The sequence below is a fragment of the Ornithodoros turicata genome, chromosome 1 (genome assembly GCF_037126465.1).
Source record: "Ornithodoros turicata isolate Travis chromosome 1, ASM3712646v1, whole genome shotgun sequence".
Lineage (NCBI taxonomy): Eukaryota > Metazoa > Arthropoda > Arachnida > Ixodida > Argasidae > Ornithodoros > Ornithodoros turicata.
In genome coordinates, this window is record NC_088201.1 from 192063861 (window position 1) to 192080844 (window position 16984).

The following is a 16984-nucleotide window of genomic DNA, read 5'->3' on the forward strand; positions in this document are numbered from 1 at the left end:
ATAAGAGCGCACCCTTCCACCCCTCCGAAACAGTGTACTCACCCTCTTCCGTCGGCCGCTAGTGTGTCGCACCGAAGGAAAAGTACGACGCTCGCGTGTTCCGTAAACTTTTGTCCCAACCTGTAACAGCTTTATTATCATTGCCGACATGCGGGGGGTGCATAGGGAAGAAAGGGAAGAGGGTATTGACAAATGCCTTAACGGGTGCAGGGAGGTCGAGGTAGAGTACATCACTGAGCTGAGGATGGGTGAGTGGATAAAAGCATTGAACAGATCACATATATGAGTCACATTATCACTAATGCTAACCGCTGCTAAGGATGTTTTCGACAGAGCCTCCGGCCGGCTTGCTCTCCGCTGACGTTGCCATAGACCACATTAACTCGACCCAAACAACAAAACGCCAGTTGCATTTGGCAGTTAGGGGGCGAATTCACATGCAACAGAAACAGAAGCCGTTGCACGACGACCGCTCCCTTGTAGGGTTTGTCGGACCTGAACCAACACGGCGGCTATCTTCGCAGATAAATTGATGTCGGGTTTGACGGGGATTTCCTTCCAGGCAGATCCTGCAGCGGTCGATCCTTCGGCTGCGGCTTCGCTTGAAGACAGCATGCATTAACTGCCCCCGTCTTGTGCATGGCGATACCTTTTGGTGGATCCGGGCGCCGGGGCTCTCTTCGTCCCACACTCTTCCCCTCCATCATCAACCTTTCATCCAATCAAATGTCCCTATGTCGTCGCGCTCTGACCTCTATCGGGTACATCAAGCCCTGGTATTGGAGGCATTGCGGTGCAGCTTAGCCATCGTACATGCTCTTAGTCTAAGCCAAGAATGGGAAAATTCAATACCTAGGCCCGTAGCTTCCGCGTCTGTTCGGGAGTCCCCATGACAACGGTGGCGTACTCCGGCCTGGCAGAGGCGCCAGTTGACATTCTACGGGACGGACATACACTTCTCGTTTATGCACGCTACCTTATACACGGCACCCACTCCACTATTTTCGTCGCATTCATGAGGACTGCCCGGCATCTGCTTTTGGCAGTCTCATTGTCCGCTTGAAAGGGAGCATACCTCCCACAGCGTCCACGCCGTCTTATGCGCCGGCGATGTCAGCACTTGGAGGACCCCATATTTAGGGAGTAACTTTTTCGGGTTAAACCCGATTCCGCCCGGTTATTCCCCCCCCCCCGAACTGACCTCCGACCAATTCGGGTTAAACCCGATTTCTCCCCGAATTCCAGTCGCTATGAAATCCTCAAGTGACGTTTCCACTGAAGACGAACAAAGGTCGTCACGTGTAACACATGTAAAAATGGGTCACTTACTTTCCAAGCAATACACCCAATGTGTCAACACTGTCTATGTCTTCGGGGATTACCGCTGGAAGGTCACGATCTCGCAAAAACAACAACAAAACAAAAAAGAGAGATTAGGAAAGGACTTAATAGACAAGAGGAGAAACAAAAAGACCCAATAACACCTGAAGGCACAATTATCGCCCGATTTCTCCAAGAATTACAGATTTTAAAATAGCGCCTGATTTTTACCCCCCGAATCTGAGAAAGGCATTTAACCCGAAAAAGTCACTCCCTACCCATATTTTATCTAGCATACACGGTCTTCTGTGAAAATACGACGTTGCAACTACAGTGGTGGCCCGTCAACTCAGAGTGGAACGGCTCACCGACAGCTCACCGGCAAAGTCGCCAAATCTACTACAATGGCTCAGTGACGCCTGATAGATGGGCTTTCAAAATCCCCTACACAGTGCCATCTTTTGTTTTTTTGTTTTTTTATTCTGTGTTAGCGCCGCGAAGCAATTTGGCTCTGAGCGGCGTACACATGCGGACAGATGGAGAAAGGACAGCAGGAGGAGTGCGGGGCAGGGGTATTAGTACGTGTCCGGGGCCGACTTCAAGGGGAACTGTGCCGACATTCCTCTAGACAATCCTCGAAAAATATAGGGAAAACCTGAAACAGCACAGCCAGTAGTAGGATTCGAACCCACCACCTCCCAGTCTTCAGCACGACCTTGGCTACAACCAACGACCAGACTTGTGCGTATCGCATTACTAGTAATTGCGTTACTTGTAATCAATTACATTTTTGAGTAATTTTTTTAGCAATCAGTTACTTCACTGTCAAAGTAATTTTTCGAGTAATTAATTACTTTTCGGAGTAATCGATTAATCAGTAATTGATTACTTTTCCCGCAGAGATTAACTTATCCTTCAGGTGTTCTGCCCCAGGTCAATCCCCTCGTGCTGTCAGCCAGCCTTTGTTGGGCCGTTGCACTATAGCAAGCGGAGGTCATTGTAATAAAATTCTGGAATTTCAGGATCTCTCTCCCTAATCTCTTCCTACACCTGTGTGGTGGTACCTAGAGTCACTAAATAAGTGACTCTAGTGGAGCTTATTTAGTGACTCTAGTGGTACCTGTAGCTTTGGAAGTTTAGTGAGTCATGGGGAAGTTCCACGCAATGTTCTTCCACAATCGGGTCAACGTCTTCCAGTGCGATGAATACAATAGACGTACAGATCTACTTGTCCTAGGCGTTTTTTTTTTTTTTGTTATTGTACTGCTGTTGGGCCTTTTTTTTCTTTTTTTTTTCTGGGGCACACAAAGATGAGTACAATTTGCGTGAATGCAGAGTAACGACTGGAGTAACGCGTTACTTTTCTACTCATTACTGAATTACATTTGGAGTTGAGTAATTGGTAACGGTAATCAATTCCTTTTTCCGTACAAGTAACGGTAACGGTAATCAATTACTTTTTTCGAGTAACGGGCACAAGTCTGCCAACGAGCGAGTTAACCTGCACGTCCATGCCTCTGGTGTGTCCTCCTATGCGTCCCTTTACAGTGTCCCCTACTATCCTACAGTGTCCCTCTATACAGTGCGCCCTTGGCATGGCATATCGACCGCAAAAAAAAATATATATATATATATTCTCGTGTAAATAGAAAAATGCCTTATATATTTACATTGTCTATTTCGAGCCTCCCTTTACCTTACCTGTCCATACCATTTGACTGCTGTCTGTGGAGAGCTCCATTCACTAAACTGGCCGAGCAAAACGTCCAGCTCTCACAAAAGCGTCCCGCTTAGCATTTCATGCAGCAAAATCCACTCGGCAGACACCATTCAAGACATGCTTTCTGTTGTTGTATTAGTTGTTGTCACTAAGCACGAATTTTTCTAGCTTGCCTCCTTGTATGCAATGTGGCGTTGAAAACAAATTCATACATGTAAGAAATTGTGGCGCAACTTGAACCATTTTGATGGATGAAAAGTAAGAACTGAAAAAAGAACCGACTACTGGCACTTAGCCTGGAAGAAATTACTGTGGCGGATCTGATTACTCCTTAATGAATACGTCCTGAATACCGCAACGAATTGCTTGCGAGAGAGTCTCTAGTGTCATATCGGTGTGCACGTTCTGAGGCCTTCATGAAAGTCTTTGCGTGTTTGTCTAGAATCTTTGAGTAATTGGCGTTGAACTGTGCGAAGCTTTTCTTTCAGACTGAGCTCGTGACATTCCGTCCTGCAACTACACGCAGGGAACTCTGGGAAATTTCGAATTATTCGTAGCAACAGGTGTTCGTTTGTGATTTATTTAAGGTAATACCTTGTCAACTCGTGTCTATGCTGCGCTGATTAGTTCTCAATAACAAAGAACTGCTTACACTGCACATATCATCAGGTTAATGTAACAAATTTTCTTTATATAACAAATTAAAATTCCCAAACCTGGGTGCAGAGAGACACTTATTGGGATCCAGATTTTTTTTTTTTGTTTGATTGGGTGTTAGCGCCGCGAAGCAACTGTGGCTATGAGCGACGTACAGATGTGGACAGACGGAGAGGGGATAGCAGGAAGGAGTGGGGGACAGTGGGGTTAGTATGCGTCCTGTGCCGACTTCAGGGGGAACTGTACCGACATTCGTCTGGAAAGTCTTCGGAAAACCCAGGGAAAAACCTCAGACAGCACAGCCGGCGGTAGGATTCGAACCCACCACCTCGCAGTCTTCAGCACGACGGATCCAGATTAATATGGAATCATCTGCGAGCTTGCATTGTAATGAAGGACACACCGTTTTTTCGTACCTTCATATTTTGTCGACTTTACGAACGCATCCTTAACTTTCTTTCTTTCTTTTTTTTTGTTGCGTGTTAGCGCCGCGAAGCAACTGTGGCTATGAGCGGCGTACAGACGTGGACAGATGGAGAGAAGACAGCAGGGAAGCGAGAGGAAAAGGGGGTTAGTATGCGTCCTGGGTCAACTTCAGGGGGAACTGTGCCGACATTCGTTTTGAAAGTCTTCGGGAAAACGTCTCCTCAGACGCCTTATGACAACTGTCAGCACATTTCCCTGTGAAGTCGGCCCAGGACACACGATCGTCCCTCCCACTTCGATAGCTGCGTAACATTGCCGGCCTGAGCACGGCCGACGACGGCAAGCGGTTCCATCGCGACCATCAACTGATGAACCCTGTTCGTCGTACATTACTCTCAAAGTAACGACAATGTTTGTTCCCTGTGAAGAAATATTTGCACCATAGTGCCCTTTAATTAATTACATAAAATTAAAATTCCATCCCATACTCTACGCCCAAAACTTCGCAGACCTTTTGAAACGAAGAAAGTCCCCTACTTTTTTTTAATGCTCGTTGTACGCTAGAAGACACCTTATTGTGCGCGCACGTTGCACTGATATGGCGAGTTCGGGGGGGGGGGGGGGGTCATTTCATGTCACCATGTCACCATGTCCGTCACCACTGCGCTCCTCCGCTTTCTCAGCGCTTCGAACCTTGTCAACGCCTTGATTGTGTGATCGTGTGCGTGATTTTTCAGTTTTAGTTTTGTGTTCTTCATTTCCTTTTCTCCCCTTTCCCCCCTCCTCCTCCTATTCTTTCTCCTTTTCTTTTCATTCATTCTTTTCTTTTCTTGTTTTCCTCGTCCATTTCTTTTCTCTTCTTCTTTTTCTTCTCCTTTTTCCTTTTTTTGGCATAGCAAGCCGACCTCCGTCTGGCTGACCTTTCATTTCTTTTTTCTTAATAAACATATCCCCCCCCCTCCCCCGGCGGCTTCGAATCGAAATCGGATCGGAAAAAGTGCTAGCTGGCAAATGCCTGACGCTCGAAAAGTGCTACGCGAACATGCCAGATCTGGCAAAACTGGCAAGAACAGGTGGGATACGACAAAAGCACCGACATCATTTCGTACCAACAAAAGTTGGTACGAAATGACCACCCGAATTGGCCAGTAGAGACAGTACTATCCTTGTGGTTGCGCTAGGACAGCTAAGTGCCCGTGCGTGTGTTGCCAGAGCAGACGCAATATCCGCTCAGCTTGAGAGAACGCAGTGAAGGATGACGTTAGATTCTTCTCCTTTTCCAACACAGTGTCCTTGATCTTACACTTTCACCATATCCTAACTTCGTCGTCGATATCCGGAATCCTCGTCACGATGTTGACGTGCATGACATCAGGACCTGCAAAGAAATGTGCCACAAGAATGATTGGCACTCTTGGGGCACTGTGCCAAACTCGTTCAAAAAGCCGCAGCTTCATTGGGTCACCGCTGCCGGTGCATTTTTATTATTATTTACATTATTATGTTCTCTGTAGTGGTTAAACTACCACAAACACAATCTGGCGATCACATAGCGGTGCCACTGACACGTGTCCCTATAAAGCCATAGACGGATATACATTGTGGTCGATCCTGCTTACGATATCAGAGGAGTGATACGTACATTCTGTGTCACAGATGTCGGGATAGACAACTGCAAAGTACAGTGTAGTCAGTCAGTAGAACAGGTACGGTGGAGTCCAAAACATCCTTCGGAGTCTCAAGGGCTTACCTTCATTGAAGCTATAGGTATCTGGAAAAGGAACTAGAGAGAGAAAAAACGAGCTCAGGAACGAAGTGCACTTTCTGTCTTGTTAACCTAAGTCAGCTAACCTAAGTCAGCTTGTTGTCAGCTAACCCCTGAGTATCAGCTGTAGTAGAGTAAATGTGTTGTATATGCAATATCTATGATTCGAACAGAGGAGTAGAAGGCAAGCGAGCTGGTGTAGATTACTTGAAGTTGACGATAACATTTCCTTGAGAATGACGAAGCGACAAAAATACGACATGAACGGACAACCCAAAGCAGAAACGTCTGACTATGCTGGTTTGCGTGTACCATTCCTGTCGTCTTTTCGTGTGGTTCGTGATCTTCAAGGAAATGTTATCGTCAACTTCAAACAATATCTGTACTTCGGGACAGGTCTGCCCCTGAAGTACGCCTCGATCGGGATCCCCCGGCCCACTCCACCCTTTGCTGTGTGCGAATGTCTTTATCGGTTTAGCCTAGTATGGAATGGTCTGTGGCAGTTTCCGATCAGAAAGCGAAGAATTGAACTCTTTGCGAACCTCGGTTGGTTTCTAGCTGTGGCATGTGCTCATTCCACTTCCCGAAGAACTCATCGAAAAGGGCAGCCGGGGCTCAGACTGGAGGCTCATAAGAGCACGCTGAAGGCCACTGATAGCAGCGAGATCTGTTGCGGGCACTTTGTTTCTGGTGATGTATCTCATTCATTTGTATTTTCTCGAAGCTCTTGAAAATCGCATTCGTGCAAGCTGTTTTTCATTCCCACTGTGAACCTCTCAGGGGAGCCCTCAAACTATCAGGACTACGTGCCATAACTTCACCACTGCCACTTCAGGAAGCCAGTAAATAACAATAAAACTGTTGGATCGCGCTTTCTCAAGAAATCAGGGAAGACGGGATGAGGCAGGAGACGGGAGTGGAGACGCATCACTTGCCCTGACTGTCGAGGAACCACCAGTTTTATAATTAGCTTATGAATTGTTCTGATCGATTAGCTGATGATGATTGATCAACTGGTTATAGCTTCTGAATTGTTCTTTGGTGAAGAGACACAGGCCCCATTTAACCAGGTACACAAAAATGTCCCCGATCTGCACAGATGGCCACAGCTCGCGGGGTTCTCGGAGAACACGTATTTCCGAACATCGTCGTCCATAACATCAGGCAACCCCTCACCTTGGAAACATTGTTTCTCCATATACCGCTGTATATATCAATATAGCGCACACCACTGACACCGTCCATGACGTTTTTCCGCGCCATTGTAGCTGCTGTACGCACGGACCGTGCTGACCAAACGCAACCGGAAACCTGTGAACACAGCACGGAGAGTGCACTGGAAGCAGGCAACCGGAAGCTCGCGTGAGAAAGCCAACCAGAGGCGGCCACGGCTTGTATGCAACGTGTCATCGAATAGACCTCTCCCTGTTTGTAAACAAACTACGTCGTAGTGTTCGGCAGCGCCGCTAGTTATGTAGAGTTGAACTACGCTGGAAGCTAGAGGCGAACAAGATCGAGCCCGAAAACCACGGTCTTGAGGGCATTACGATGGTCCTTCGAAAGTGCGCGACCTTCGGTCCTTCTTTTCTTTCAATAGGAGTACGTTCAGTAGTACAGTGTAATAGAGTAATAGGAGTACATTCAGGAGTACAGGAGTACAAATGTACATTCGTGGAAACCAGCCCTCCCATTCTGATTTTGTTTCGGTTTCAGTCAGTCTACCAATGTCATGATGACGTTTCTCGGGTAGAGGTTTATTAGAAGAAAAAACCTACGCCGGCTAGAATTATGCAGTCAACGGCATTTGTTCTTATTATGTTTCCGCCACTTCCTGATGTGAATGTCATGTAACGTAAGTCTTATTATGTAAATTTTTGCGAATTGAACTTAGGAATTTGGCAAGTACACGTCACCTTTCTACCCCGCAAATGTGAAGAGCGTGCCAAATTTACTTAAAATCATGATAATTGGCAAGGATATTGGTAAGCTATCCTATCGGGGGGAAAAAATAGTTGAACATCACACTTTACGGAGCACCCAGAGCAGCACAATCATTGTTTGTACGACTAAAGGACGTCGGTAACCCAGCCCGCACCCGGATAGTAGAAAGAGAAAACACAGGCATGGCTTATCGCGCCCGGCGTCCGCCAGGATAATGCATTCCTTCCAATTCCAGGAACTGTCACGTTTTTTACTACAGCTCTGCGGGTTAGAATTACAACCTCCTTGCGTCGGACAGGCATCGATTACGCTCAAAAATCGTCGAGCGCTATCCTCTGGGTGGTCCGAGAAGCACGATATTCTGATTTTTTTTTCCCCGATAGGATAGCTTCTCAATATCCCTATCAATTACCATGAATATCAATATATTCGGCACGCTCTTCACATTAGGTGGGGTAAAAGGTTACCGTTACTTCGCAGATTTCCGAGCTCATTTAGCGCAAATTTCCGTAATAAAACTTGCGTAACATGACATTCACATCTGGAGGTGACGAAAACATAAGAAGAACAATGGCGTTGACCGCATGATTCTAGCTGGCGTAGTTCTTTTTTTAATTATTATTATTGTTATAAATCAATTAGACGTTTTCTGGGACACCCTGCAGGGCGCCCGCACGCTTCAAACTGCTGCGCTTGAACGCTGATCGTGCTGCGAAAACACCCGTCTGAAACGACGTACTTAGACCCCTTTTGCATGCCTTGAATAAAGCGAACACGTAAAACATCGGCCTTAGTGAACGCATGAGAATCCACGTAACCCTTTGCTTGGTGTCCGCCGCGCATACCCAGCTCTCGAAGTGCGGATTACGTTTTCCGCTGTCGGAGATGCACCTCTGTGAATGCATTTCTTCAGCTGTCTAGCTCTGTAGGAGCCGTTGTGTCCAGAGGTGGACGGGGTAATTCCGCCAACATTCCTAGCGGTTACCGTGGGAAAATCGCAATGAACGCCACTGAAGGGGAATGCTCGCGCGTTTCCTGGTGGGCACCCAAACCCCAGAACAAGAGGCTTAGCATACCCCTCCCTCTCCCGTGCCACCATCATCTCTCTCCTCCCCTTTTCACCCTCCCCTAGGTGCACCGAGCCGCCATTCCATAGTAGGTTGACCGCACCTTCCTTCTACATCACCCCACCTACACGCACGCCGTGTCCAGAGGTGGCAAGTACCCTCATAATCTTTGCCCTCGCCTCACCAGCTCTCGAGCTGTCTCCGCGAAGATAGAGCACCGCCGCTAAAGCCAACTGCGTTACGGAAGACAACAGCAACGTGTAATACATCCCAGCACAGCGAAGAGGAAGGAGAAGACGCGCACTCTTGCTCTCGTGGGCTAAAGTGACAACATACGCAGCTCCCTGGTTTCCCCCTCTCGCACGTTGTCCGCCGAGCGACCTCATTGGCAAGTGGGTGGCAGCTCGGGGTGTGAACCCAAACTGAGTACCATGCCGGTCTATAAATATCCCTTATTTCTGCCTTCTGAACGCATGGGCAGAGCAAGTCGTACCCTATCTATAATGCGCAGTGACAGACTGTTGTAGCAGCTGCGTCTCTTTTTTTTTTTTTTTTTTACCTGTACCTTCTGAGCTAGAGAGTTGGAGTACAACGAGCTCGCATTCTTTTCGTTCTTCACTCGCACTGCACCTGCGCATCCCCATTCTCTTTGGGAAAGAGCTCCACCTAGTTCCGCACTAGTTCTCAATTTTCTTATACGACGTACCCCGGTCGTGCAATGGAAAGGTACAGAGGAGCAGACAACAAGATGCCGGAGAGCACTTAGTTTGTAGCCCGGTGTTGTCGGATAACGGCGAGCGTATAATTCAAGACAGGTAGTATATACTTGTGACATCAAGCACGGTTTATGGCTCGTTAAGGTTAATGCTTCTTTTTAAACACCTGTCATGTGTCTTATTCGCACAGTTAACGCAGAACTGAACTATAGATACGTAAGCTCGTCACCTGGCTCTTTCATACCCTCCCATCTCCATCTGTGTCGCGAAACTGGTATTGTCTCCAAAATCTAGAATACCGTGATCCCGATGAACAACATAGGTGCACATTGCGGAAACGCGATCACTATATAGTAAGGTAAAATGGGGCAAGATGAGACACGGAGCAAAATGCGACATTTTTTGCTCGACACCGACTGTCTCAGAGACGCGTTGCCCCATTCGCTTGAAACTATAGTCATAGGTAGCTCTGCATGTCCGCTTCATTACACATAAGAACTGTCCCGATTCGTATTTCCGTTGAAGTGAAAAAAAGACGGTTCCTTTTGCCTGGAATGTTAAGACCCGCAGAAAAAAAGGCGCGATTTTCTGTAGTCCTTTTCCTTCTCAGCTGTGCAGCAGCGTGTCGCAGGCTTATTCTGTCAATGTAAGTCCACATCCTATTTATTTACTCATCATATATGCAACATATGAGTACTCTTGATTATCCGGTGTCTAACCGAAAAATTTATGCATCCGATATGCATGGGGCAAGACGCGAGAGCTTAATGTAGTTTCAAATGTAATGCAATTAAATTTAATGTAATTTGGAAACTGATCACTAAACTATTAGGTGGCCTTGTGTTTGTTCCACAAATATTCCTTTTTACAAACTGCTTAGGATTTTCCAGCAAATTTTCGTGTGTCCTACGATGCTTCCAGCAATGCAGAAGCTCACTCAAGGGCGAGCGACTAGCGAGCGACACATCAGACTGGCGATGCCTTGTTTGCAAAGGACGGTGGAGGGAAATAGCACCGGGTTCTATGTGGTTTTATCGCACATGATGTACGCGGTGGGCTCAAGTAGATACTTAAATTGCAATAACTAATTTGTGTTCATCACCACGGCGTATCTCATCTTGCCCCATGCGCTGTCTCGTCTTGCCCCGAGGGTGGGGGCAAGATAAGACAATCTGCATTTTTGAATTTTTTTTATTCTGTGTTTATTTTAGAACCGTTTACGCCCGTTCTGATTTACAGATCAGGAACTCTAGACCTACTGCTAGACCTCTAGACCTCTAGACCCTCTAGACCTATTGCTCAGTTACGCAACCACGCATAAGACAGCGCTCTGTAGCAGACGACAAGCTCTGCAATTCCTCTTTTTTTTTTCAGGAGCCGGTTATATTACGTCAATGCAACTGGTTCAGAACTGCGTCTACACTTCGCTTGCACTTAAGAGCTGGTGCAGCACGTGTGCAGCACATTTCTTTCAAAAGAACGCACCTTGTGTATTCCCTGGACCCCAAAACGGGACGTCCGCTATGACTGGGGGAAGGAGAGAAAATCAGCAAGCCACCTTTTGTGCTCCTTTCACTTAGCCTACACCCTGTGACGTAAGCTTCTGTTCTTTTCTTTTATCTTTCACGCACTACCTTGCGTGCACATCGAACTCTTTGATCAAAATTGAGTAGTCTTTGACAGGAGTTGATTTGTAGTCTACATATTCCTTGAGTATTGGGAGGAATAGAAAATACACACACGATGGGACGATGGGACGTGTGAGTTTTCTATTGCTCCTCATACTCAAGGAATATGGTGAGTGCAAATCCGTTACACCAGATTACCTCTCTCCTACTCCTGCGTTCAACGTTGGATTTTATATTTGCTGATCAAGCAAGTATGATATGGTGTGCCTCGAATTGCTGGCTCGATTACTTCGCAGAACAGTAACCGGAAGTTACGTGTAGCGATGTCGCATCGGTGAAAGCACTGCCTATGATTATAAACATTGAGCCCATCCGAAACATTAGTTTCGAATATAAATAATTGGTCACCAATTTCATTGAAATATTTTTGCACTTTGACTTTGAGCATCATTGACGAATAAAGTGTAAGAGTTCGTCTGTCTTGGGCTTGGATACGGCCTGTCGCTTCGACGAACCGGTTTTACACCGTGTAAGTTTCTTACTGCGGTGTACGAAAATGTTGCCTGCAAGTGTAAGTGCTATTATGTGTGTAGTACGTTTACGTTTCATGCGTGCTATGCTGTTGCCATAGCATGCTAGCATGTTGCTAGAGCATGCTGCGCGCTACGCTATAGGGTGATCACTGCTGCTGAGCTCTCCATTCTCGACACCTGGTCTTCCAGGTAATATGAGTGTTGTATGCTAGTAGCAGAGGAGGTTCGAGACCTCTGGAAATGCTATTTGCAAAAATTACCAGTTCCTAATGAACCAGGTTATTGGAGTTCCTACTGGCACCATCATAGCACATCCTTGCATCTTCATACGTACCATCTTCAGCTTCTTCCAGTGCTTGCTTGAACGGCTCATCTGGAACATCAAAAAGAGTGCAAATGCTCAACGGCACCTTCTACGACAAACATGAGGCAGTTGAAAGGGTTTAGCGAGCGCATACTCAAAGCGATGGCGGTATATGCCTTGATTTCACAAAGCACGCATATAATCTCCGGTTAGCGGGACAGCAAGCGGAACGGAGCCGTCGCCTCAGGGACACGTACCTAGCGGAGCGTAAAGGCTGGTTTAGAGCCCGACGTAGTCTTCGTCCGTTGCCGCCTGCGTTCCGCTCCGACAGTTAGCATTCGCTAGGCCATGCTGCTTCATCCTACCGGGATCGGTCATTCGACGCAGCGCAGCGAAAATACTACCGGATATTTTCACATTTCGTAATGGGAAAGCAGTCATATCTGGCAACTGTACCCGCGTGTTGGAATCCGATTGACAGTTCCTGTTCCCGTTGTTGGTACTGTTATGTTTATACTACTGTAGTATGCGGTCGGTACCGTCAAACATGGACCCTGAATTGAAGAAGAAAGTCACACGTCTTCCCAGCTGTTCTCCTCCTGTTGCTTCTCTTCATAGCGCATCCGTCGTGTATTATATATGGGCACGGATGTGCCTTAACAGCTTAGATCAAAAGCTCAGTGGGCGGCGCCATGTTGGGAAATGCGAGTCCGCAGAAGCCCACGCCGTGCACAGCTCACTGGCGACGGCCAGATGTAGAGCTTTGCTCTACTCCCCTAACGGCGGCTGACGTATCGCGCTTCGCCAAGTGTCGTCGAACTATGAACTCACCGGCTGTGGCTCGCGATGCGCGGTGGTGCGCCGCGCGTCGTGACGCCCCGCTCCGTCGGACTCTAAAGCAGCGTTTATGCGCGCGTACCCTCTCGCTAACCCCCTGACGGGAACGAGGCACAAAACACATTCAGGAAAAAGTATCTATCATAATTAATCATCGGTGCGAACATTATTGGAACAAGAGTGATAGAGGACCTCCACCTAGCAACCGGCGAACTCGAGAGGTCGGTCCAGAGCGAGCACCCGAATCCGCTACACAGCAATGACATCCAGCAAAAAGGCCCAACAGCATACGACGATTTTTCGACGGGAAACCGGCCAACTCTCTCACTGGCACGACAACTCGTCGGAGTAACGGCGGGACAGACCGCATGCACAGACTTCCTCTGACGCGGACGGTGGCGCCCTAGCGGGCGTTTCGTTAGTCCGTGTTAAATTTTGACTTAAAATTTGCTGATAAATATTTTGCTACACATAGAAACGTTGTAGTGGCACACAGAGGAAGTTATTGCGGTCAAGACATATTCGCAAAGACGGCATCTTTAGCTTTCGAAATGGTCCCCAGGTTGGTCATACGGGCATCCGAAATGCTTGCCGCGTCCGCAAGAGGAGCGGCCGCCTAACGTCATTTCTGTTTACGGTCCCATTGGCTGCCGTCAAGCGGTCACTTCCGCCTTTCGCCAGATATTTCTTGCCACTGCTGTCGTCGGGAAATCGGTGGCGTTCCCATTGTTCGGGTAGGCTCAGCGGAAAACTGGTGACGGTGGCCGGTTTTCCGTCGAAAAATCGTCGTATGTGGTTGATGCTCAAGGAGGCAAATCCGTGTCCATCAAGGAAAGACAACCACACAACCACGTTTCCGTTAAGGAGCTTGGCGGCAGCCATTGCGTGCATCCGGCAAGGGCTTGTGAATCCCCTCACTGTTGCTGGCCTTCCAATATCCGGACGTGTTGAAAAGTGATTCCTTGGAGCTCCGGCTGAATGCGAATTTCCAACGGCAGACCAAGGAAAAGCGCTCCATCACGAAGCGAGTTGATCTCAAACGACTAGTGAAACATGCGATTCAATCCAGATCAAAAGCCGCTGAGGGACCAGTCAAATTCGTTGATGGGAGACGCAATAAAAATCTAGCCTTACCTGCTCTTTCGTCGTCGAAGACGCCAAACGGAAATGCGGGTCTCACGTACGGTGGAAACATTTTTGACGGTGGCTTTCCCTTCGGTGGTAAAGCGGGCCCAACGTCGGGAAATGGATCATCGTAACGTGGCTTCAGTGTCGGGCGTATGTACGGCGGGGTGTACCTTGGAAAATGCCCTCCTCCTGTACTTGAAATTCCAGAAACAGAAGGTAGCGTGGGCCTGACGTAAACTGGTGACAAGTTTTTCTTGGGCGGTGGAAACTCAAAGGCAGGGCCTGGCGGTGAGGGCCTTACGTATATCGGAGTCCGATGAGGTACATGGGAGGTGGGTTGACACAATGTTGTCTGACACGGCGGGCACGTCCACCTGGTAGTTGTCGGAATAACGGTTGTAGTTGTTGCAGAAGGTGGCGCCGGTGGGATATACATTCGAGTAGAAGTGACTGGACTCGGTGAAGAATGTGTCACTGTGGTCCAGTTAGTTCTTGTGGGTGTTGAAAGATCTGTCCTGATTGTCGTAGTAAAAGCCACCGTGGTCGTTTCTGTTACTTTAGGAACTGTGAAGGAAGACCGCTCCGTATGAGAGGAACTGCTTGAACGAGTCGTTGTCCAGAACGGCCAGGTTGATGCAGTTTGGGGTGGTAGAGTAGTGCGCCTAGAATCCGGCGCCGGCATTGTTCTTGAAGAAAGTCTTGTTGGGAGAGTTGAAAGTGGGGTCGCTTCTGTCGAGGATGCGGTCACTGCTTCCGTAGTGACCGATAATGTTGTCGCTGGGAGTGTGCCTTGTGTTGTAGGAGGTGCTGTAGTTGGCGTTATTGATGTCCTTGATACCTCGGTTGTAAGCCGTGTGGGTGTAGTAGCTCTCTCGGTGTTCGTCGTCGGAGGAACAGATGCCATTGATGTCGTCGATGGCACACTTGTCGGCGGCAACGTGGTGTCAGACGTTTCTGTAGATGGTGGTACAGTTGTCGGCAGCGTCGTTGTTCGTGGCGCCGTCGCTTCAGGCGTCACAGTTGTTGTTGTGAACGGTACAGTTGTTACAGACGCTGTTGATGGTGACGTTGTCGTGTTAGATATCATGGCCTTTGTTGTAGGAAACACAAATCTTGTACCAGGAGTCAAAGTTGCTGGTGGCATTGTCGTTTCAGCAGCCGTACTTGGTGCGGGCGGTACAGTTGTTGTAGGCGCTGCTGATGGTGACATTGTCGTGTCAGATGCCGTAGTCGTTGTGGCGGGAGGCGCAGACGTTGTACTAGGCACCGGAGTTGTTCGTCCTGTACCAGGAGTTGCAGTGGTCGTTGTGGGTGGTACAGTTGTTGACTGCATTGTTGTCCGTGGTGCCGTCGTTTCAGGCGTCAGAGATGTTGTTGTGAATGGCACAGTTGTTACAGACACTGTTGATGGTGACGTTGTCGTGTTAGATGTCATAGTTGTTATTGTACGAGGCACAAATGGTGTATCAGGAGCCAAAGTCGTTGGTGGCGTTGTCGTCTCAGTAGCCGCGCTTGTTGCGGGCGGTACAGTTGTTATAGGTGCTGTTGATGGCGACATTGTGGTGTAAGATGCAATAGTCGTTGTCGTAGGAAGCACCGATGTTGTACTAGGCACCTGAGTTATTGCTGGTTTTGTAGCAGGAATTGCAGTTGTTGTTGTGGGAGGTACAGTCGTTACAGGTGATGTTGATGGTGACGTGGTCTGGTCAGATGTCATAGTGGTTGTCGAATGAAACACAGATGTATCAAGTGTCAGAGTACCTGGTGGAGTCGTTGTGTCAAGAGCTGCAGGTGGTGTCGCGACCCGTACAGTTGTTATGGGCGCTGTTGATGGTGGTGACGTTGTCGTATAAGTCGTCATATGTAGTGTTGTAGGAGTCTCAGATGTTGTACCAGGAGTCAAAGTTGTTGGTGGTATTGTATGAGGAGTTGCGGATGGTGTCGTAGGTGGTAGAGTTGTTGAAGGTAACGTCGTATCAGGCATCACAGTCGTTGTTGTTGGTTCGGCACTAGTTGTTCGTAGTGTAGTATCAAGTGTGAGAGCCGTTGTTGTAAGAAGCACAGACGTTGTAACAGGTGCAGCAGTTGTTGGTTTCCTTGTGGTCTGACGCGTGCTTGTCGTAGGCATCATTGTTGTATTCGGAGATTCTGTTGTGGGCGTCATGGTAGTTAGACGTACCGTCGTTGACAGTGCAGTTGTTACGGCAGCTGTCACCACAGGAAGCATAGTAGATGATACGGTTCCTGCTGGCTTGGTGCTGGGCGCTATCGTTTCTGTCGTCGGTTTGACTGTTTCAGAGGATACTCTTGCAGTCACAGTTGTCGTTGGAAGCAACGACGATGATGGTACGGTCGTTGACGGTACTCCGGCGGAACTTGTTGTTCTCACAGATACGTTTGTACCTGCTGTAGTAGTCGGAGCAAGAGTTGGCGTTGAAGAAAGCGTAAGTGTGATGTTCAGAGCTGGAACCTGAGTCGTGGACGGCGATACTGTTCGTGGTTCCTTCGATGCAGTCGTTGGCATTGTGGGAGATGATGTTGAGGCGCTTTCCCCTACAAAAGACCAGACTTCACTCAGACAGTCTTCAGGATATTGTAGACGAGCTAGTACGACACTGTTCACAATGTGCATCGAGGAGAACATCACGACAGTTTACAAATACAATGAAGGTATTTTCAGGTAAAACTGAGAAATACATGTGGAAATGGGTCGCATTCCAGAAACCACTTCGGTATTCGCAGTTTATCATACACTTTCGCCGGATCTTGGCGAGAAGTCTATAGGAGCCCTGGGACACACATTCGCACAAAAACTTCCAGTGCAGCGCGTAATCCTGGAGCGCTAGAGAGCGTTCAACTCGCACGCAAGAAAACCTGCTCTCCTCGGAAGCCAGTCCGACAACAACTTTATTTTGAGATGATGAATGGGGATACCCCTTACT

General features: G+C 48.0%; 1 protein-coding gene across 1 annotated transcript; it reads right to left on the reverse strand.

The window, feature by feature from the left end:
- Positions 1-5244: 5244 nt before the first annotated feature.
- On the reverse strand, positions 5245-16585 carry LOC135374495 (mucin-2-like). The gene is made up of 5 exons (XM_064607460.1): positions 14049-16585; positions 12108-12146; positions 5874-5906; positions 5766-5795; positions 5245-5501 (listed from the first exon to the last, which is right to left on the reverse strand). The coding sequence occupies exons 1-5, from the start codon at positions 16564-16566 to the stop codon at positions 5431-5433; spliced, it is 2691 nt and encodes an 896-aa protein (XP_064463530.1). The 5' UTR covers positions 16567-16585; the 3' UTR covers positions 5245-5430.
- Positions 16586-16984: the final 399 nt, after the last annotated feature.